Source organism: Bos taurus, chromosome 17, assembly GCF_002263795.3.
Source record: "Bos taurus isolate L1 Dominette 01449 registration number 42190680 breed Hereford chromosome 17, ARS-UCD2.0, whole genome shotgun sequence".
Lineage (NCBI taxonomy): Eukaryota > Metazoa > Chordata > Mammalia > Artiodactyla > Bovidae > Bos > Bos taurus.
This window is the reverse complement of record NC_037344.1, coordinates 60,696,710-60,719,428: the sequence shown is the minus strand read 5'-3', so window position 1 is coordinate 60,719,428 and position 22,719 is coordinate 60,696,710. Positions and strand designations below refer to the sequence as shown.

At 56.1% G+C, this 22,719-nt stretch overlaps 1 protein-coding gene and 1 long non-coding RNA gene across 5 annotated transcripts in view; one reads left to right on the top strand and one right to left on the bottom strand.

Moving 5' to 3' along the window:
* Positions 1-22,719, bottom strand: part of RBM19 (RNA binding motif protein 19) — a 120,923-nt gene that overhangs the window by 20,239 nt on the left and 77,965 nt on the right. For all 3 annotated transcript variants that reach the window (NM_001045955.1, XM_024977098.2, XM_024977100.2), the window contains 2 exon segments: positions 287-407; positions 15,112-15,217. In NM_001045955.1, coding sequence (NP_001039420.1) covers positions 287-407; positions 15,112-15,217 — 227 coding nt within the window.
* LOC132342629 (uncharacterized) lies at positions 11,407-15,118 on the top strand. 2 transcript variants are annotated; one of them, XR_009491090.1, is made up of 4 exons: positions 11,407-11,615; positions 11,747-11,846; positions 12,521-12,650; positions 13,894-15,118. It is a non-coding gene; the product is annotated as an uncharacterized lncRNA (long non-coding RNA). The 2 variants fall into 2 exon arrangements; XR_009491089.1 differs by having other exon boundaries at positions 11,407-11,846.

The following is a 22,719-nucleotide window of genomic DNA, read 5'->3' as shown; positions in this document are numbered from 1 at the left end:
GGATGGGAGCTGTGGCCTTTGGTGGCAGTCACAGCCAGCCGGCAGCACCCGGACAGGTAGGGAGGCGGCGGGGGTGGGGTGGTGAGGATGACCACCCTGACCCAGGCTGCCCCTCTCCCTGACCTCCTCCAGGCCTCCCGATGACCGGACTCGACGGGCAAACACCAATGGTGTGGAGGCCACTGATGCCACCCGCAGAGGTCAGCACCCCGCACCGGCTCGGAGAAAGCAGAAGGAATACAGAAAGTAGGTGCAGAGAGATGGAGGGGCGGGGGAGTCCTCTTACCGTGGAAGTGCTCAGCCGTCTTGCGCCGCAGGGCCGGCAGGCTCACCTCTGAGTCGGCCCACTCCAGCACCAGCCTCCGGCCGTAGAGGTGGGTGCTGTGACACAGGGCGTTGAAGGCTCTCTGGAGAGAGACACAGAGTGTGAGCGGAGACCTCCTCGCAGCCTGGCCCCCTGCCCCGCATAGCTAAAGGCCAGCCTTGGCCCCGGGACACCCGCTCCCTGGCAGGGGTGTGAGGAGGCACTGCGCGCTCCTCTTCCACTAGGGGGTTACGTGACCAGGGCAGAGCTACAACTGGTGGGGTGGTCACAACAGCCACCGTCCCGGCCTGTGATTGGTGCGTGGGCCAGGCGGCCAGCTCCCCGCCAGGGTCACAGCCCGTCTGGGGACGGCGAGCCTGTTAGTCGGCTGGCCTTCCTCCGGGGCAGCGCCTCTTGAGGAAGCCGAGCCGGTCTGGCCCCTCGATGACAAGCACACGGGCCCCGTGCTTACACCGGGTGGCAGATACGTCCTCTGCCGGCCCTGGGGGTTCCGTCCCCCGGCTCTCTGCTGCCCTCTGCAGAACCACGCTCAGGGCTGCCAGCATCCACCCGGCTCTTCCCGCCTCCTGCTTTCCACCCTTCCTGACCCTCCCCTGCACGCTGCCTACTTTGCTCTTTTTGATTTTTGTTTTGTAACAGCTTTACTGAGATATAACTCATCACCCATCTACAATGCAACGGCTTTTAGGCTATTCACAGTCATGTGACCGTCCCCACACCTGTTTCAGAACAGTGATGGACAAGGACATTTAGAGCTCGTTGAACCATCATCACCCCAAGAGGAACTGTGGACCCCCGGTAGCCACTCCCCACCCCCCGGGAGCCCCAGCAAACACTAGTCCACTTTCCAGGTCTGCAGATTTGCTTGTTCTTCATATAAATGGAATTGTACGGCACCAGCAGGTTCTGTCTTCAGTATCACCGGGTCTAGAGCTAAACGGCTCTGTGCTGGGGCCCTTCCCAAAATATCCCTGACGTACAGAGCTGGTGGTGCTTGGTGGCCAGGAGCTTGGGCTCTGAGGCCACTCTGCGTGGGCAGGGCGGGTCCTGTACTTCCTAGCCTCAGGGTCTTGGGCTAGTTAAAGAAACCCCCCCGGCCTCAGTTTCCTCATCTATAAAATAGGTGTTTTAACTGCACCCTCCTCTAGGGTTCTAGAGTAGCGTTAACACTCAAAGTGCTCAGAACAGCCTGGGGGCACACAGCAAGCGCTCAATAGATACTAGTTCTCTTGGAGGTGGTGTTGCTGCCACAGATAGCTCTGATTTTTCTTTTTTCTCTCGGTAGAGGGGCCTTGGGTTAGCACTGAGTTTGAAGAGGGCAGGTCCCTGGGCACTGTGAGCACCGGGGAGCAGCAGCAGCTGGCAGCAATGTCTTGCTTTTTGCTTCTGGGTAGCAGTCAGCGCCATCTGCTACGAGAAGAGACGCTGTGGGGGCATGTCCCTCTGGCTTCTCTGATGCTGCGAGGAGGCAGTGCGTACCCAGCAGTGGTCTGGACCGGAACCAAGCCCTTTCTAACCTCATCTGTACTGTGATGGTTATGGGTTGGATTGGGTCCCTGTCGCAAAGAAGATACATGGAAATCCTAACCCTCTCCACGCCCCATCAGGTTGTGACTTAATTCGAAAAGAGGGTCTTTGCAGCTGCAGTTAAATTAAGACAAGGACCTGGTGGAGCAGGGCGGGCCCCTGATCCAGGGTGACTGGCATTCTTACAAGAGATGGCCACGAGAAGACATGGACAGGGTAAATGCCCGTGAGGACCGAGGTTGGAGTGATGTCCACAAGCCAAGGAATGCTGGCTGACACCAGAAGCTAGGAGAGGCCGTGGAACAGAGATTTCCTGAGAAGAAACCAACACTTCCGCACCCTGATCTTGGATTTCTGGCCTCGACACTAAGGGCTTCCCAGGTGGCGCTGGTGATCAAGAACCCTCCTGCCAATGTAGGAGACATAAAAGATGCGGGTTCGATCTTTGAGTCGGGAAAATCCCTGGAAGAGGGCATGGCAATCCACTCCAGCATTTTTGCCTGGGGAATCCCATGGAGAAAGAAGCCTGGCGGGCTATACAGTCCATGGGGTTGCAAAGACTCGGACATGACTGAAGCGACTTAGCAAGCACCCACCAAGAGAAGACAACACTGCTCTTTTAAGCCATGGCAGCCTAGGAAGACAAGTGTGACCCTGGGTAAGCCAACTGCCCCACTATGAGCCTCAGTTACCTTACCTGTAAAATGGGGTTACGTGTGTGACTTACACAGTATGAGCCCCGAGGCTGGCACAGGGTAGGTATTTGATAGACAGCTGCATCTGAAAAGTACTTGGGCGGGACACGTTATCTCTTAAAAATTAAATGTGGGTGGGGCCAAATTAAAGAAATGTCTTTGTTCTTCTCTGTGCTTTTCTGAGCGGGGCCAGGTGCGGGAAACTTTCTTTTTTTTAAAACGTTAATTTAAAAACTCTTTCTGACTGCCAGCCGAGCCTCTGCATTTTTTTCCCACACAGATATAAAAATGCATCTGGACTCCGAGCCGAAATGGCCCATTCAGAGCTTTAAAACACACGCGTTCTCAGCTGGCAAGGCAGAGAAACAGCCTGACTGGGGGAGTTGGGGTTTTAAGAGGGGGGAGAGAAATTGGTTGCAAGTCTGGCATGGTGGGTATTTCTGGTGCCAGGGTCCCTGAGGAGCGGTGGTCCCGGGGACACGGTTGGGTGGGGGTGGCCGAACGGCGGCCTCTGGGAGGGGTTAAGTCAGGGTCCGAAGAAGTGATAATGGAGCCTGGAAGGAGGGTCCAGGCGTGATGCTCCTACCCCAGCCTCTCTCTAGCTCCAGTCGTCACATCTGTGTTTCTTTCTTACCCGCTCTCCATTCCAGTGCCACACAAAGCCTGGAGCAGTCTCTGTTCACTGTGGCGGTGGTAAAGTCATTAAGTTGTGTCTGACTCTTTGCGACCCCATGGACCGACCACCAGGCTCACCCCAGTAGCCCACCAGGCTCCTCTGTCCATGGGATTCCCCAGACAAGAATATTGGAGCGGGTTCCCATTTTCTCCTCCAGGGGATCTTCCCAACCCAGGGATTGAACCTGTGTCTCCTGCATTACAGGCAGATTCTTTACGGCTGAGCCACCAGGGAAGCCCTGTTCATTGTGGGAATTACTAAAAATTCCGTCTCCCAGCCTCCTGTCACCCCTTTCAAATTTTCATCCCCTTCTCTTTGGAAGGGCTTTTCACTCTAAGACATGAGGGTGCATGGCAGTTAAGGCTGGGGGCTTGGATCTGGGCTGTGTCTGTGTGTTAGTTGCTCAGTCATGTCTGACTCCGGTGACCACATGAACTGTAGCCCCCCAGGCTCCTCTGTCCATGGGATTCTCCAGGCAAGACTACTGGAGTGGGTAGCCATTCCCTTCTCCAGTGGATCTTCCTGGATCAGGGATCGAACACGAGTCTACTGCACTGCAGGCAGATTCTTTACAGTCTAAGCCTACTTATGGTTCAAATCCCTGCTTCATCGCTTGTAAGTTGTGTGATCTTGGGCAAGCTGCTTAACCTCTCTGCACTTCAGATTCCCCATGTGTAAATCTAGAGGTAGCAAAGAAGAATGGTTGCGCAGATTCAATGAACTATTAAGTCTAACACCACATTGCCCGGCACATGGTAATTCTCACTAAAGGCTGGCTGTTGATATTATTATGACGTGTGCCCCTGACTTCCCATTGCCACACTGAAGAGCAGGAACAATAGTAAGTAGGCTACAAAAGCTCTTTTGTATTTGAGGTTAGAGCACAATATGTGAATCTCTAAAAATAGCAGAACTACCCTTCCTGGTTCTAATCCCCTCAGGTGAGTAGGAAATCAGGTTGTGTTTCCAGCCCCATTGCCTTGCTGGTTGGAATGTGGTGGCCTCAAACTGTCCCGGGCAGGAAGGACAGTGATTCCTGGCTAAAACTGGCCGTGTATAATTCCGAGTAATCTGGGCTTCCTTAAAAGAGCCCGGGGACTTCCCTGGTGGTCCAGTGGTTAAGATTTCACCTTCCACTGTAGGGGGTGCAGGTTCGATCCCTGGTCAGGGGGCTAAGATCCCACATGCCTTGGGGCCAAAAAAAAACCAAACAAACATAAAACAGCAACAGTATTGTTAACAAATTCAGTAAGGACTTAAAAAAAGAAATGGTTAAGACTTCCCTGGTGGTCCACTGGTTAAGAATCTGCCTGCTAATTCAAGGCACATGGGTTCGATCCCTGGCCCCGGGACATCCCACGCCGCAGAGCAACTAAGCCCATGCACCACAACTGCTGAGCCTGTGCTCTAGAGCCTGGGAGCCGAAACTCCTGAGCCCGCGAGCTTAGAGCCCATGTTCCACAGAAAAGCCGCTGCAATGAGAAACTCATGCATGACGAAGAGTAGCCCCCGCTTGCCACAACTAGAGAAAGCCCGCACACAGCAGGAAGACCCAGTGCAGCCAGGAATAATTAATTAATTTTAAAAGAATGATCTGCTTAAAAAGAAAAAAAGAGCCCAGAGGAGCCTGTTATATATTTGAGACAGGGGAATGGTGAGGGGGAGACCCAGCCCCAGACCCTCTGGACTGCTGTCTGATAGCAGCTTCCTCCCAATCCAAGCCACCTTCTCCCCAGAGAAAAGCCTCCCAGACCTCAGCTCCAGGCACGGTGTGCCCATGGGGCCTCAGTCATGGCGGGCTGTCCAGAGCTCTGTGCAGGGCTGGGTGTGCCAACGGAGGAGGAAGTGGCAAGTTAGCTGTTCCCAGCTCCCTGCTTCTCGCCAAATCCTGCTTCTGGTGCCTGTGTTCCTCCCCTGCCATCCAAGGGGCTGCAAACCCAGGATTACAGATCTCCTGGGCTCTAGAGAACTCTAAGCACATGACCTCAGCCTACTCATGAGGAGACAGGTCATGCTCCCATTTCAAGGAGAGGAAAACTGAGGCCAAAGTTTGTAGGCATGTCAAGGTCCTTCTTGGGCTTCCCTGGTAGCTCAGCTGGTAAAGAATCTGCCTGCAATGCAGGAGACCCTGGTTTGAATCCTGGGTCGGGAAATTCCCTTGGAGAAGGAATAGGCTACCCACTCCAGTATTCCTGGGCTTCCCTGGTGGCTCAGACTATAAAGGGAGACCTGGGTACGATCCCTGGGTCAGGAAGATCCCCCGAAGGAGGGCACAGCAACCCACTCCAGTATTCTTGCCTGGAGATTCCCCATGGACAGAGGATCCTGGTGGGCTACAGTCCATGGGACTGCAGAGTCGAATACGACTGAGCGACTAAGCACAGCACAGCACAAGGTCCTTCTTACTTATCCTTTCCGCCTCTATGGGTTCCATCTCTGAGCCTTCACAACATTCTCCTCAGCCTTGGAGGGCTCCCCTTGTCAGAGCCGACTTGCTGGTGGTCCCCTGCTCCCCTCCTACAGACTCCAGCACCCCCCATGCTGTGCCCTGCGCCCCCAGCTGTCTTCCAGCATCTGCTTGTGTGCCAGGCTCCCCAGCTTGACCTGGACCTCCAAGGGAGGTCTCTATCCTTGCTATCCGCAGCACACTGCTCGGGGCAACACATGATCAGTGGATACAGCCTTGGAGTCTTCTCCACCGAGGGTCTTGAAAACATCTCCAGACCGGGAGGGATGCTGAGATTGGTCCTGGCTGGAGACGGAGGGCTGCCTGGGACTTAGGGGTCCTGCCCTGGCTCCCCCAGCCCCTGGATTCAGTCCGTGCAGGTGGCAGGAAAATGAGTACATCTGGCCCATCAAGTCCGAGGTTCCGCCTTTGGTTAGGCCAAGACCTCACACACACACACACACACGCACACACACTCCTGAGTGTGGCACCGAGATGGACAGAAGACCCCGCCTTTGGTTAGGCCAAGACCTCACACACACACACACACACTTCTGGGTGTGGCACCGAGATGGACAAAAGACCCCGCTCCCAACATGCGTGACTTCGGGACCTCGGGATGGGAAGTCCCCTGCGCCGCTAGGACTTGGCTGAACACCTGATCGGTCCCCCGGCAGGGTAAATGCTGAAGCCTGAAGATGCAGAACAGAACTCTAAGGATGCAGTGGTTCGGCAAAGAGGAGGCGGCCACGGATGACAAGACACCCCCCTAACTGGGCCACTTCAGGGCCATTCCTGCCACGATCCCATGTGCCCGTACTGGTTATTTCTGCTCTTCCTCTGCAACCCCTTCTCCGGGGTGACTCTCCTGTAGGGAATAACCAGGGCTCATGGGCCCTGGGTTCAATTTAGGACAAGCATATGGGAGGCTGGAGGGAGGGATCAGAGAGGTTGGGGGACTTTCTCCCTTGCTCCCTCTGCCGAGGACGACAGCTCCTGCTGGTGGCTCCCCCTTGACAGCTCAAGCCCTCACCTGTCCCTTCAAGGTCCCTTAGCCTGAGGTGGCAGCAGCTCCCACTGTCACTGGCCCTGGGAGGGGGTGGATTGCATGGTCCCTGGTGAGCCCCTGAGCCCTTCTTACCCTTCCATGAATCTCTTCCCTTGAACCATCTGGGGTTGGGTTCTGTTTGCTGATGCAGATGGCCGCCTGAAGTCCCCTCTGCCTTGACCCGGGCAGATGGACGGCCCGCTTCAGACAGCAGGTCTCAGGCCTGGGTCCGGAGCTGTCCCCATCACCCGGCTCTCTGCCCCGGCCATCCCAGAAGCACGCCTCTCTCACCTCCTCTGACCTAAGCCACCAACTGCAGGCCCTGAGAGCCCCGGCCTCCAGCGCCGGCTGGAAGGTCTTTCTTTGGCTTTCCCTGGAGACAGGCCTCTGCCTCCTGGCGACAAAGGCCCATTCGATGCCCTTGGCAGGACTCCCGTCTCAGGGACCCAGGCCAGGCCTCCTGTCCTGAGAAGACAGGGCATCTCTCGGCCCTCTGCTGTCTCCTGCCGAGAGGGAGGGCAGCATCTCTCAGCACATGCCAGATCCACCTGAACACGGATGCCGCCAACCTGTCCCAAACCATCTGTGTCCCCGCTGCCTGGAGGAATCATGGCCTGTGCCAGCCAAGAACGACCACGTGAGCTCGGAGTGCTGGCCCTGCTGGGAGCTCGGCTCCTTCTCGGCCGAGGGCGTCGGACACCAGGGGCTGGCGGCTCCAGAGAGGGGGGGCCACCACCCTGGGACGTTTGGTATCGTCTCCTTTTGGACCGTGCGCCTGAGGGACACATCACTTCTGTCCCTGGCCCAACACTCCCGGACTCCTGTACGCGTGCTCTTGGCAAATCTTCCAGCTGCTTCTGGCCTCCACGGGGGAGGAGCTACCCCCCTGAATAAGTGGGGTTCTTTGCACAACACTGGTGACTCCAACTGGGGGCCCCCCACTTAGCACCTAGGGCCATTCTGAGGTCTGATATCGTGGAGCTGAGGGCAGTTTTCTAAGGAACGCTCAGGGACCCATTTTCTAGGCTGTTGTGTCCAAATCTTTCAGATGACTAGATGTCTCTACCTTGTATCCATCCATCCACACAGCTCAACTCTACTCAGCATCACTGGAGGACCTACTAAGAGCCCAAATGAAGGGACAGAACCAGGGAACAGGAAGGTGACACATGACCTCTGACCTCAGAGACGGAAAAAAGAGCCACTAGAGAAAGAGGCCCCCCCAGGGAGCCGAGGGCCCAGAGTGACCAGGCAGTGGGGCGGTGGGGTGTGGCGATGGCCTTGGGCTTCACAGCAGCACGGAAAGCTTGGTCTTGGTGCTTTCTTGCCTTTGATCTGACGAGAAACTTCTCGGTGTTCACTTTCTCGATTACAAAGTGGTGGAGTTTCAGGCTTCCTGAGGCTGAGAATACATGACCAGGCATTTAATCCAGCGCCCGGCACACACTCAGGGCCTGCGCTTGCTGGGACCGGTGATTCTGCCCTTGGTGGTGTAGTTTTATCGTTACTTTTTTGGGCCATACCACAACGGCTTGTAGGACCTTAGTTCCCCGACCAGGGACTGAACCCTGGGCCCTCGGCAGCAAAAGCCTAAAGTCCTAAGCACAGAATTGCTAGGGAATTCCTGGTAATCTGATTTTAAGATGATGATAACTTTGTGCCACTGGGAGGGAGAAAGGCCGGTCAGCTCAGCTGGGCTGGTTACCTTTCCTTGGGAACTGGTCTAGACCGCTGAGTAAATCTGAGACAAGGACATCTGAACCCAGGCCCTTCTCAGAGCGGTGGAGCCCCATGGCCTCCACTCTGACCCCACGGGGGTGGGGCAGCTGCAGGACATACAGAGGGACAGAAGGACACGGGCACGCTTTGGGCCACTCATGCCCGGTGGTGATGGATGAACATCTGCTCGTTGCAGGAGGGCGGCTTGTCCTGATCCCGGGTTCTCAGCCCATAAATGCGCTGGCTGAGTCCAAATCCTTGCTCTCAAATGCAAGGCTCAGGATTCAAAGGTGCTTTCTTTTAGCCCCGGGCCCCGATGATAGGAACTAGGCAAAACTTGCAATTAAAGTACAAACATAAGGACTTCCCTGTTGGTCCAGAGGTTAAGAGTCCACCTGACAATGCAGGAGACACGGGTTCGATTCCTGGTCCAGGAAGATCCCAGATGCTGTGGGGCAATCAAGCCTGAATGCCATGACTACTGAAGCCCACGCGTCTAGAGCCCGTGCTCCACAACGAGACGCGAGAAGCCACAGCTATGAGAAGCTCTCGAACCACAACTAGAGAGAAGCCCCTATTCGACACAACTAGAGAAAAGCCCACACAGCGGTGAAGACTCCGTGCAATCAACACTGAAAATAAATAAATAAGAACCCCACGAGCATGAATGCACACACTTAACACACACGCTTCAGTGGACCAGTGGGGACAGCACCCTAATTCCCGGATTTGCGTCCAGTTAAGGCAACACAGACAACCGACCCCAGTCTCCAAAGTGCAGCAAAACCACCTCACAGGGGCCCAGAGCACACCACTGCCTCTCCTTCTCTGCTGCCCTCTGCCAAAGCCTATGGCAATCGCTTGGCACGCATCCTTCCACTTAACCTTCACAGCTGCCTGGCGGTAGTACTACTATTTCTGGTTGTGGGGACGAGTAACCTGGGGTGCGGGACGTAACAGCCCTTGTGCACATTCACACAGATGGAGGAGGCAGCTCTGATTTCACGGCCACGCTGCTAACCACTGTGCAGCCCTGCCTTTCTAGAACATGGGCTGCCCGGGGGAGCACACAGCCTGGATTCCTCATTCCCGTGGGGCCATGTCCCCTTCAGTCCCTGGCTGCACTCCTTCGGGGCCATGGAGCAGGCTGTACTCTCTGCTGTCCTTGCACTTGGATAAGCAAATGTGTGCAGACCGCATACCATCACTAGCCTGATGGCGATAGCTGTTGATGGCGCCTGCACCATGGCCAGGCACCCAGCACGGAGGCGGCTGTCTCCGCCTTGAGAAGCTCTGTGTGGTTCGCTCACCATCACCTCTTCCCACCACCAGTCTCGTTTTGGTGGAATTTGCAAGGCGAAGTTCATAGGTGCGGAGAGGCCCGGTGGGACTCCCCCTACGAGATGCTCAGTATCACCCCAACTGCGGTGGGCCTGAGGCCGTGTGCCCACATCACCCCTCCCTGCCCCCCACCACCTCCGCAGGCAGCGAGCAAAAAGTGAGAAGTGGGAAAGGAGACGTCAACTGGCGCGACCCCCCAGTTAAAGCTGCGGCTGTTTACCAGTGAGGAGAACGCTGCCTGCCAACCCGCCCGCCATCCCATCTCCCTACTGCCGGCTCCCCCCAAGTGTTTATTTAAGCCAACACATTGCTCTGCTAATTGGATAACATTCCATGTGAAAATAGACCTTTTAAAACAACAGCAGCAGCGGCAAATAAAAACAGCTGCAACTGCAAAAGGACAAAGGCTCGGTGGGCTCGGAGAAGGGAGAAATTAAAGGCGCATGCATGGGGAGGAAAAGAAAAAGAAAAAAAAAGAATGTTCTGGTTGCTGAACCTCAAGTCTGCTCTTCTTCCTCAGTGACCGACCGGCAGTCCAGGTAAAGACGGAGAAGGTGGCGGCTTCTACATGGAATCCCAATGGCTATCGGTGGCCTCTTGGCCAATGGGCAGGGACACAGCTGGTCTGGAATCCCAGGTCACCCGTGCAGGTAGAAAGCTGCTTGGGAGGGCTGGATGGAGACTGGGGCTGTGGAGGCTGCTAAAGGGATGCCCGCTACTTCTCTGGGGCCCCTGGAGGAGTTGATTCCATCCTGGGCCTGTTCCCAAGAGACATTTTAAGGCCCAGCCTTTTGGCCTTCCTCCAAAATGTCTAATTGGTGAGTCCTTTTCTTTGGGGAGGGGTTGGGGCTGGTTGGGGGTGTGGGGCAGAGGGGCTGGGCACACCGTCTGGTTGCAGCCAACACTCGCTTTAAGTGAATATGTGAATGAAGGAAGGAAGTGCTAACACATGGGTTTTGGAATCAGATGGACATGTGGGGTTTCTCAGCTCTGGCCAAGTGGCCCCATCCCTTTGAACCTTAGTTTTTCCATCTGTCAAATGGCTTCCTTAAGCCTATGCATGTGAACGCCCAGATGGGCTTTTAGAAGTGGATGTGCTTTTTAAATTGGTGCCAAGGGGCTCCCCTTCCAGAAACATCATCAGGGCCCAGAGAACTGTGTGAGCCCGAGACACTACAAACACCCCTACACGTAAGGGCAGACCCAGGCCATGGGAGAAGACCACTGAATTTAGGACTTCCTGTCTGCTCTCACCAACTTTTATCCCTGCTTCTTTCTAGCACGTGCGGGAAGGTTCTTTGAGACAGGCAGGCTCATTGCACCTGGAGGCTCAGATAATAAGCAGCCCTTTCAAAGGGACTGACATTTATGCCTGGGGTATCAGGGGCTGGTAAAACGCCCTAGGTTTAGGAGAACCTGCCAGTTCCAGGAGCCTGTGATAGGGGCTGACGGCCAGGCCAGGTCCCACCCCCAGTTTAGCATGTCAGCAAGAGCCAGGTCCCAGCTTCCCACGGTCCTGTACGCACAAAGCTTAGCCAGTGCTCGGAGAAACCAGGGAGCGACTTAATGCAAATCTCTCTTGCATTCTGGGGTTGCCGCAGGTTGGGACGAGACAATGCGTGTGCCGAGTATGTGTCACACACAAAGCCTGCCCGGCCGTCGCTGGAGCCTCTGACTATTGTCCTCAGTTGCCTGGTTACCCTGAGCTCTCCGTGGAGCCTTGTGCTAGCATTCTCTTTCCTGTTTGGGGGTCTGTGCTTGACCCTGGGAGTGGGGGGCAGACAGATGATGGAGTTCCCCAGGATATGCTGGGTTGGAACATGGGGTCATGGAGCAAGGTCAGAAGACTGAGAATCCCTGGGTGTGGGGACGACGCAGATGGCTGGTGCTCAGGGCCCAAAGAGAGACCTGGGTGCTGTGGGGATACCTCCGGGGACTGACCGGGGAGCCTAACTCTCTCCTCTGCCAGCTGGTGAAATGGACCAGCTGGTGCCAGGGAGGAGCCCTGTGCCTGGAGTCACACACTTGGGTTCACAGACCTCATCTCCTCACTGTTCTCCAGACCCAAGGTGCTGCAATCAGCCTTTACTTCCTCCCTGCCTCCGCCCCTCGCAGGAGTCCCCCTTCCCTTTTTTTCCTCCTCTTTGCCTTTTCTCCTGTCTGAGGACTTCTTGGGGTCCCCGTGGGAGGCTTACATCTCCAGGTTCAGTCACTGCTGACTCCAAGACAGTGCCTGACCACTCATCTTCACGTGGGGGAAAAAAACGGGGATGAAATGAAGCCCTTGGTGAGGGAGCCGAGTGGTCAGGGTTCAGTAAAGACCTGGAAAGGGTTTTTAAAGCAGATCTTCAAAGGGAGAACCTCTGGGGGTCGGGAGGGTGCTTGCCCTGAGAAATGGGGGATGGGGAGAGGTCCTGGAGGCCCCTCTGCCAGCCCTGGGATTCCCATGAGTGCTGTCTTTGGAGAAGGAAAAAAAAGGATCTCTGGGGTTTTCTAACTCAGTGTCTCCTTCCAGCATTGCTTTCCCTCTTCAAACTCACGCCCACCCTTGAGCTAACCAGGTATTTACAATATTCAGAATCCTATTCACCAACATGCAGCACGCATGGCGCTATGGGTCAGTGGAGAGCGCTAAATGTTCCACTCGGGAGACAATAAAGTTCTTCAGGCAGACGGGGAGAAGGAGAGGGAGAAGGCACGGCGGCTTCTCCGGGAAGCAAAAAGAGCAAAGGGATCTTTGCAGGAGAGGCGCGCTCCTGGCGGGTTCAGACTTTACGGGAGACCAGCTCACTCCTCGGCAGCACAAAGGGCCTGAGAGAGACGGGGACATCGGGGCCAGGACAGCTCAGGAGCCCGGCTGCCGCCTGTGTGAGGTGAGGGGCAATGAGAGCCAGTCCCGGAGGGGTGTGGGGTTGCGTTCTTGCTGTCCTCAGCTGCCCTTTCTCCTCCTGGAGCCCAGGATGGAAGGGAGAGAAGGGGCGGGGGCGGGGGTGGGTGGGGGAGGAGGAGCCATCTCCAAGAATCGGCAGAGGGCTGTGCTGGGCTTGGCAGAGAACATTTGCAGCCTGGCCTCCGGTACGGGGAGCTGGCACTGCCCTGCCCACCTGTGGACCCTTGCCCTCCTGCCCCATTCTAATGATCCCAGGGAACAAAGAGATACTGACTGTGTCCTGGGGACGGGGGCACGTGGAATTTCAAGGCTGGGAGCTCACGTCTGGTCCCACCCTTTGGGTCCTGAGAGCCATGTCAATTCTGCTGTCAAGCTCTGGGGAGAGGCCTCGGCTCCCAGCTGGAGGAGCGCTGACAACTTTTCTCTTTGCTCCTTCTGTGCCTTCCTCTCCAATCACCACCACCACCCTCACCATACTCCTTCTCATTGCAGCTAACACGCAGAGCTCACAGAGGCCAGATCCCACTCTGAGACTATCACTTCATCCAAACCTCACGATAACAGGATGAGGAAAATCCCGTTCTTGTTTTATATGGGGGGTAACTGAGGCATGTAGGACCCCCCTCAAGGTCACACCGCAGCTAAGTGCTAGGATCCCGGCTGTAGAGTCTGTGCCCTGACAGCCAGCCCTGGCTGTGCTGCGTCATGCTAAGTAGCTTTAGCTGTGTCCGACTCTGCGACTGCATGGACTGTAGCTCACCGGATCCTCTGTCTATGGAATTCTCCAGGCAAGGATACTGGAGTGGGTTACCATGCCCTCCTCCAGGGCATCTTCCTGATCCAAGAATTGAACCTGTATCTCTTACATCTCCTACATTGGCAAGCAGATTCTTTACCACTGAGCAACCTGGGAAACCCAACTGTATCTGAATAAAAGATGTGATTTAGGGAGCAGGAGCAAAGCCCCTTCATTTTTCCTCTGGTCACAGTCTCCCTGACATAGAGCAGATGATGGTGGTTCTATACAAACATGGAAGCTGAGGGCTCAACGGATGCAGTAGAGAAAGCACTACTTTGCAGGCCTCTCCTCTCCTGTCTGCGGATGGAGGGCTGGTGGCCCCGAAGGGACCTGGGCTGGCGTGAATGAGCACCGTGTGCCAGGACCCGTGTCACCATCTGCCTTCACTCCGTGACCGTGGGACCTGTCACTGCCCCGTTTTTTACAGACAAGAAGACTGAGGAACAGGGCAGAGCTGGGAAAGCAGAGCGGCCAGCCGTTAGGAGCCGTGCTCTAGACATGCTGTTCCCGGCTTCCCGCCCAGCCAGCGTGGGGACCCCGACAGGTGCACCCCTTACTGGTGAGTGTCAAGGCCATGCATGGGCTGGCTGCAAGCAGGGGGTGCGGTCTCTCTTGCCACGAGGATGAGAGGCAAGGGAAGGGCTGCCAGGCAAGAAGAAAGAGGAGCAGATGTCTGGACAAACATGGCCACGTGTCAACAAAGCAGGCACTTGAGTTCAAGACGCTGAGAGACAAAGGTGGCTGGCTGGCAGGCTTGCCGGGGTCCCAGGGTGCCCTCTCTGCCTGTGCGTGTTTCCCAGGGCCCACAAAGGCCGCAGCTGTGTCTCTGAGCTGCCACCTCCAGCTCCACCCACCCCTGCAGCAGGCCAATGGGTGTGCTCCCAACCAACACCCTGCTTCTCCGAAGACACCTCGTCGCAGGCAGGGCGCGTGCCAGCCCTCAGTGTGAGCTGCTCCCCCGCTGCACTGAGCCCTCAAGGGATGACAGGCCAGGGTGGGGGCGGGTGGGCTGTGGCATGGGCTCACAGAAGGAGCCCACGGAGATGGCGCCACGGCCCAGCGACCACAGACACAGCTGAATGAACCCTGGGTCACATAGCCTCTGCCCCTCTCTGCTGTTGGGGGAGAGAGCATGAGGACTCAGGACCCCCGTGCGCCAAGCCCCAAACCCAGAGAGGCCGCCTTGCTTCAAAAAGAAAAGCTCTCTCCAAGTAGCTCTGCACCCGTGCTTATACACAGCAGCACCTGCCTGGCCTGACCTGAAGCGAGCACAAAACAGAAGCCCCCGGCACCAGTGGGAAGAAGTAGGGATAGAGGTGACCCCAGGGGTTCCCCCTGGGCTGTCTGGTGGCCTCCTCACTGAGCACCACCCACCGGCTCCCCTCCACACTCTCCACACTGTCTCCCACACTTGCTGTCTGATCTGCAGTAGCCGGCACCCTGAACTGCCCCTTCCTCCAACACAAAACCCAGGGTCTTCTCTTCCAAGGACATCATACAAATTAGCAGGGTTGCAGGGAGAGAAGAGGAAACCCACATCAGCAGGGGGCGGGTAGGGGCACCCACATCTGTTAAGGTGCCTTGTTGCTTCTTTGGCAAAATGGCCCAGAAAGGAGAGGCTGGGTGGGAGGAACCCTGGTCTCACCTTTGCATCCTGCTTGGTGAGGAAGTCGACAAAGCCGAAGCCTCTGTGCGTGCCCGTCCCGGTCAGCTTCTTCGGCAAGCGGACGGTCTTCAGCTCCCCGAAGGTGCTGGAACAAAAAACACGCGAGTTTCAGAACTGCCTGCACTGGAGCCGGGTAGGGGGCAGATACGAGGGTGGGCCAGGACTGATCCCCACTTGCTGATCCTTGCCAGTCAGAAGACTGGGGTGCTTACAGATTGCACACGTGTGCACAGACAGGTGTGCACACACTCGTGTCAGTGCCGGCTCCCCACTGGCCAGCATGTGCCCCAGTGGGGGTGCGTGGGTGGCCTCCTCCCTTCAGGCCTTGGTCATCACGCCGGGCAGCAAGGGGACAACCCCGCTGATGGAGACTTTTCCCTTCCTTTCTAACGGGTGGACACACTCATCCTCCCTTTGCTCCTGGGGAGTTGGAGGGCAGGGGTAAATATTCAGCAAGTGGGGGGCGGGGATCCAGACTCCTGCACACCTGACTGGCCAGGGCCAGGGCCTGCTCATATGTGCACGCCAGGGGCCCCCGGACTCGGGGAGACCAAGCACGGTCTCTTGACCTGAAATCGGCCCCACGGCTGCACTGTGTAAGCAGGATGAGTCCCTGATCCCAGACATGGGACCTGAAGTGCTTCTTCAGTGCTTGGCGCTTGAATGACGCACAGCCACGCCCTCTGAACTCCACTTCTCCCGCCGGCCTCTGGGTTTTGATATGTGCTAAGTGAAGTCAGGCCAAGCTCTAGGGGAGAAAACAGCTCACCCCCCCACCCCCTCCCAACAGGGATCAGACAGGTAAACATGGTCCCTGGCCATCCCCCCAGCCCCTCCCCTCCTTTCTACCCCCTGCCCCTCAAGGATAAACCTTTGAGAAATTCCGGGACAAAAGGATGGGGCCTCCCTTTTACCCCATCTCACTGCCCCCACCCCCACCCCCACCCCATCCTCAGGTCCATTTATCAAACGTATACACGCGATTGCTGCCAATAAATATTTAATGTGTGTGGCATCTGAAGAGAGGTATTATTTTATTTGAAAATCTACACACACTTGCGGGTGCGGGGGCATACGCGCCTACCTACGACGGTCTAGGACGCCTCAGGGCCAGAGACCGATTGGGCGAAAAAAACACAGTAAAGGCCGTAAGCTCTTGTGAAATGATCTAAGCTAAATCCAAGGAGTTAACCCGCGGCCCTGCCAGCATGACCAGGCATCGGCCGGCCCAATTTCTGGAGGCAGGATGGTGTGTAAATGCGGCATTATGAGGCCTCAAAATGAATCTGCACGTCTCCCTGGCGCGCACCCGGCCGCTTCGCTCCCCCTCCTGGCCTCGCTCTGAGCAGGAGGTGGGGGGTTGCTGCTGGTGAGGAGGCCGGCCTGCCAGGGAGGGGAGGGGCTGGGGGGCACCTTGTCAGTCTTCCCAGCACCACCCCCCCCAGTTGGGGCTCATGGCGGACTTGGAAGGGCCTGGAGGCTGGGCAGGTGGGGATGAGCAGGAAGGTGAGGTGGAAGAGCGCCTAGTGGAGCCCAGTCCACAAACCCTGCTTTATTCTGCCACCTAAAGGCCGACACGCCCCACGACAGATACACCGCCTCTTTCTCCAGCGAAGCCCCAGCGCCTCCTCCAGGGCTGGCCTTGGACACGGAAGGCAGGGGATACACACACTTCCTGGTAGACCCCTTCGGGTAAATGTAAGCGACCCTTTGGCCCCAAGTTCTTCAGAAAGCCACTGGGGCTGCAGGAGCAGGAGCATCGGATGGATCCAAACCTGGTCTGAGAAGGCTCTCAGGCACAGGGGGGCCTTGGCAAGCACCTGTACGTGTCCAGGCCATGCTGGGCACTGGACAGACACAACCTATGGGTGTGTTGGTCTCTCCGCTCGCCCTCCACTCCTGCCTCAGCTTCCAGGCTCTTTTAGGCTTTGACTTAAGGCAGCAGCCTTGGCTGATCTGCTTGGGGTTCAAGGGCCCACTGCACTTCAGGGTGCTGCCATACGGACACCCAAGTAAGTCTCTGCCTCCCCCTGGGGCTGGAACCCAGCTCTGCGAGAGTGGAAACCACATCTATCTTGCTCACCACTGGATCTGTGGCAAGGCGCCCCGGGCCTGGCTCAGAGTGGATGTGTGAAGGTAGTTTTGGAATGAAGAAACAGTACCCCTAGTGGAAGGGGGACACGACCACTGGGACATCACAGCCACACTTGGAGGGTGGAGGAACCAGGCCACTGGGTACACACACCAACAGCACAAACATTCATTATCATTGGTCTCACCATGCCCATTTTACAGATGAGGAAACTGAGGTTCAGGGAGGCAAGTGCTTCTTGCAAGTAGGCAGCAGGGCTGGAGAGAGAGCCAGAGAGTGTCTGACGTGAACCCGGAGCTCTCTCCACTGCCCAGTGTTTCACCCCCTTCAGTTATCTGCAGGGGACCACTTTCAGGAGCGGGGACTTTCTTTCTGTCCCTGGGGCATGGCCCCATCTGGCGTGAAGCAGGAAGGCCGAGTGTAGGGGGCAGCAAGGATTGCCCCGTGTAGGCTCTGAGGGGTCCAAGTGACCTGCCTGAGATGGCAGTAAGGACGGCTGACTGAGTTCCAGTTCCTTCCACCTCCATACTAAGTGCAAACCCCCTGCCTCTGCCCGCAGGGGCTCCAACCTCCTGAGCCTGGCTCCTTTCAGGGGAGCTCACGCACGCGCACGTGTGTGTGTGTGTGTGTGTGTGTGTGTGTGTGCGTGTGTGTGTGCGTGTGTGTGTGCGTGTGCGCGCGCGTGTGCGCATGAGACAGAGGGAGAGACTGGTGAGGTTAATTCCTCCCTCTCCGCAGAGCATTGCAAGCTGTGGACGCCCTATGCATGGTAAGCAGCTGAGGGTCCGGAGAAAGGCGAGGAAAATAATTAAAAGGTGGAGAATAAAGCTGATGGGGAGAAGCTGAAGGAGCCATGCTCACGTGGCCTGGAGAAGTGGGATATGAGAGCTCAGCGGGGAAAGCCTGGATGGAAGGGCAGCCTCAGTCCATAAGGGATGAGGGCAGGGACCAGGGAGCTGGGGTCCTGTCCCAGGGAGACGGTGGGCCAAGGGGGAGGTCACAGCCCATCTGGGCTGTGCAGATGTCCAGACAGACATCTGCAAGGCCAAGGAAATGCTGTGTCCCAGGACCCGAGGAGCTTAAAAAACAAAACCAAAACTATTCTTTGGGGGCTGGGGGCTTCCAAGGTGGTTCAGATGGTAAAGAATGTGCCTGCAATTCGGGAGACATGGGTTTGATCCCTGGGCCATCAAGATCCCCTGGAGGAGGAAATGGCCCTCCACTCTAGTACTCTTGCCCGGAGAATCCCATGGACAGAGGAGCCTGGTGGTCTACAGTCTATGGGGTCGTAAAAGACTCAGACCTGACTGAGAGACTGAACAACAGCACCCTTTGGGGGACTGGGAAGGGGTGATGGTGGGCCTGCCTGTTCCTTCCTTCTGAGAATGCGATGAGAGAGAGGGCAGGCTTCTGAAACGGCTGAAAGATTAGGGTTAGATCTTAGAACCGCTACCTGTGAAGCCCCAGAATGAACGGCTGGAGCGTCAAGACACTGTCATTGTGGCTGTCACCCCAGCGATCGACGACAGAGTCGTCGTGCCTGTGACGTGCTAGGGCTTTTAAACATACCGTTTCTAGGTACAACAACTGTGGGTTAAGAGTCGCTGCCTCCTGTTTTTACAGATGAGAAAACTTAAAGCGCCAAAGAGGCCAAGTGGCCCCCCTAAGCCCCACGGTCCGGGACGTGAAACCCAAGCCAGCTTTTGCTCCTGGTGGAGAAAGGATGCTGGGGACGTGGATGGCTTTGGTTGAAACTACTGTGTGGGAGAAAATAAAGCTGACACTAATGATCTCAGAGAGATATTGAAAGAGAATTAAAATAGAAAAAGAAAAAAGGTTGGTGTGGTGGGCCGGGGTGGGGGGGGTGGGGGCAGTGGAGAAAATCAATGAAGTACCTTTAGCTCCTTGGAGATAAGCGATATATAAATACCAAACGTTATTAAGGTTCTTATCTGGCAGCAAAGCCCATGGAGCCATGTTTAAGAGCGGCTTTTGCAGGAAGTTGTGTGTGTCTCCTGGGAGCAGAGGCTTGGGTGAGGCTGGGCAGGGCCACCAGGGAACCAGAGAGGGAGAAGATGACAGGGCACCCAGGAACCCCACCCTCCCACCCGCTCCTACCCAAGCCCAGACTCTACCGCTTGGGAAGGAGACACGGATGCTCCCCACTGTGTAGATAATAGAAACCACAAAATAGCAATTACTGTATCAGAAGCTGTGAATAAAGAGGACATACCGGGCTTTTAAACATGGCCCGCCTTCCCTCCCCCACCACGCTCACACTTCAGTAACAAACTCACACCTCACTTTTCCAATTATTTCATTCACCTCGGGTTCACCCATCACTCCCCCACGCCGCAGCCCCACCCCCATCTCCGCCACGCCAGGGAGCGCGTGACTGGTAGGGGATTCGTGGGCTTTCGACAACGAGTTTGTTGTCATGTTTCTCATCTCTTTCGAGGTGCGGTGGGGGTAGGGATGGGGGTAGGGGGTAGGGGAGTGGGGAGGGGACGCTGAGGTGTAGAGCGAGGCAAGCCAATTATGCCTGGGCCTCATAAACAAGTCCAGGCATGCAAATTTGTTTGCACACAAGGTCTGAATGTAGACACAACGTGTGCATGTGCACGAGTGTGCGTGTGTGTAGGGATCCCCTCCCTTGAGACTCTGTGACCAGACCTGCTGCAGTCCTGGATGGCAACTTTGCTCGGGGGGTGGGGTGGGGGGGTATTTTTAGCTCTGCTACTGAAAAGGATGAAGCAGCCTCTCTCTCCTCCACTGAAGTGATGGGATAGGTTGGGGAGGGGAAGGAAGTGACGGGGAGACAGAGAGAGAGACAGCCCTCCAGAGATGCCGACCCTGATGATTCTGTAGCTACTCTGATGCCTGGGTTTGGAGGCTTCATGCACAGGCCAACCTTCCAGCCTGCACGCTGACACCAAGTGGAGGTCAGGCACACCCTAGGGAGCCTCGGCCCTTCTGCTCCCAGGACACAAGTCCTTATTGCTCTCCTATTTGGATCCACTGGAGGAACCAGGGTCTCAGTAGAAGTGCTGAGTCACGTGGGGGAAGTCTGACATCTCTCCACCGGTGCTCAAGGCATTACTGAGGGGGGGGGGGGGGGCGGTGGGCGCAGGGAAATCAGCTGCCACCCAAGGGATCCAGAATTGGAACAACACTGTGGTCTGAACAAGAATGAGATGAAGGGCTGGTTTTGTGATAAGAATAAATTGCAGGCTTCTTTCTGTTTCTTCTAGAGCCAAGAAAAAAGGGCTAAAGCTCTTGGCATTAGAAGCCTTTCCAGTATACCACTGGCACCAGCAATGTTCTAACACACATGACGTATCCATCCATCCCTACGGTCTTTCTCAGGGCCACGTGCCCTACGGCGTGTTAAACATGGGCTGCACATGATCTCACAACAGCCTCATGATCTGTGTACTGCTGTGCCCACTTTATAGATGGAAAAAACTGAGGCTCAAATTATGTGATTTCTCCAAGGTCAGCCCCTGAGTCATTACCTACAACAGGGGGTGAAGTGACCTGTTCAAGGTCCCACAGGTGGTCATGAGCCAGGCTGAACTCCAAGTGGGCAGTCTGCCCCTGAGCCTCTGCTCACTGGACATTTGCGTGGTCTGTCTATCAATAATTGGCCAAAGGGCTCTTTGTGCAAGGTGCCAGGTGAGAGGTGAGGGTGGGCCAGACATCAACTTTGTTCTTAGGGATTCTGGGCTGGCAGGGAAGAGCTACAGGCAGGTGGTGAGCTCCCCCACCACTGCCCAAGGACTCTGGGATCAATCCCCTCCCCATCTCAACTGCTTAGTGTCCACAGCTGGGGGCTTCTGATCTCTGCTCACTGCTCTCCCTCTCTTCCCGCATGCTGATGAAGAGTCCATCTGTGAATTCACGGACCCACAGAGTAGTTCCCACCAGGTAAATGAATGTGGCAGGTCAGCAGCTGCTTCGCCCGGCATCCCGTCTCAAGGCTCCTCTCCTTACTGAGTCGCCATGATGCTAAGGGCCCCAGCGGAAGCACAATGGAGGGACAGACGGGCTGAATGGACACTTGAGGACAAATCCATCCCTCCATCTAGGACACATGGGTTTCTGCAACCGAGGGAAGCCAGGCAACACGACCCATCACCCAAACCTCCGGCTTCTGGAATGTGTACAGAGCAAAGCCTTTAGCCGAGGCTTCCTCGTCCAATCCTCCAGCCTCATAAACTGGGAAACGGAGACTAATCTGACCACTCTGGCTTTCCTCCTGCTCCCGAAGCCACCAAGCTTGGCCTAGCCTCAGAACCTATGACCCTGCTCTTCCCATAACCCACAACTCTCAGCGCTGAGCTGTTCCCATGATCGACCCTCTTATCATCCAGTCTCAGCTTGAATGCCACCTTCTCAATGAGGCCTTCTGTGCTCCAGGCAGAACCCAGACTCTAACGCTGTTCCTCTGCTGCACCAGCCACTCTCTGTTGCCTCTGAGCACTGTCTGGAATGGCTTGTTTATCTGTCTTTCCCTTGCCGTTCACAAAGACCCACAAGAGACGGAAAGAACACTCTAAGACAGCAGGGTCGAGTCTCTGTTGCGTCTGCGGAACCTTGGCCTGCGCCTAGCCCACAGAAAACGCCCTGTAAACATTCACAAAAACACGCACTTGACATTGACCGAGTCCTTGGTGAGCACCAGGTCCCCCTCCTTCTCTCTGATCATCTCACACAAGGCATAAGCTATTGCAACAGACACCGGCATGTCTGGGGCCAGGCCAGGACACGCAGTCCTTCTGTCCTCAGGACGCTCTCTCATGTTGCACAACCACACGGTATCACAGGGAGTGTTTGGCCTCTGGAGGTCCACGCTCCTTCCAAAGTAGCCACAGGGATTCCTTCAACTGCAGGAGTGAGTAACAGCAGCAAAACGGGGGTGGGGGTGGGGGGACAGGATTACTCACCAAGGGACCAGAGCCCAGACAACGGGGTTCAGAATTCTGCCCTGCTAGGTTGGAGAGCAACGACATCATTCCCTCCAGACAACCCTGGCCAAGCTGCAGCCAGGCGCTGGGGGTCTCGGTGTGAGGCTCCACCTGCAGTGACTGCTCCCCCAGAAGGTTATAAAGGTATGCGCTGACCCCCAGTCAGGCCTCTACTCTGTTGTGGGGGGGTGGTGGTGGGGAGGGGGCAGGTTCGTGGAGGCATATTTAAGCTCAGAGCTGTTCCTCCTCCTTTTGTTCTCGCTCGCTGTTTAAAGAGTGCCTTTTAGAGTGAACTTCTCCAATTACGCACCGCTCGTTGCGGTGAGAGCTGGATGCAGAAAGGTTACCTTATCACCATCGGCGCGCTAGGCCTTTCATTCTTGCCTCTTGGAGGCTGAGAATGGCCTGGTTTCCAAGAAAGGGAGAAAGGAGGTATGGAGGATAGCGCTTAGCTTTTCTCAATAGCCTTTCACAGGGTCCTCTGCAGGCAGGCGTGACCCTCTCCGGGATGAGCAGTTAAATGGCATC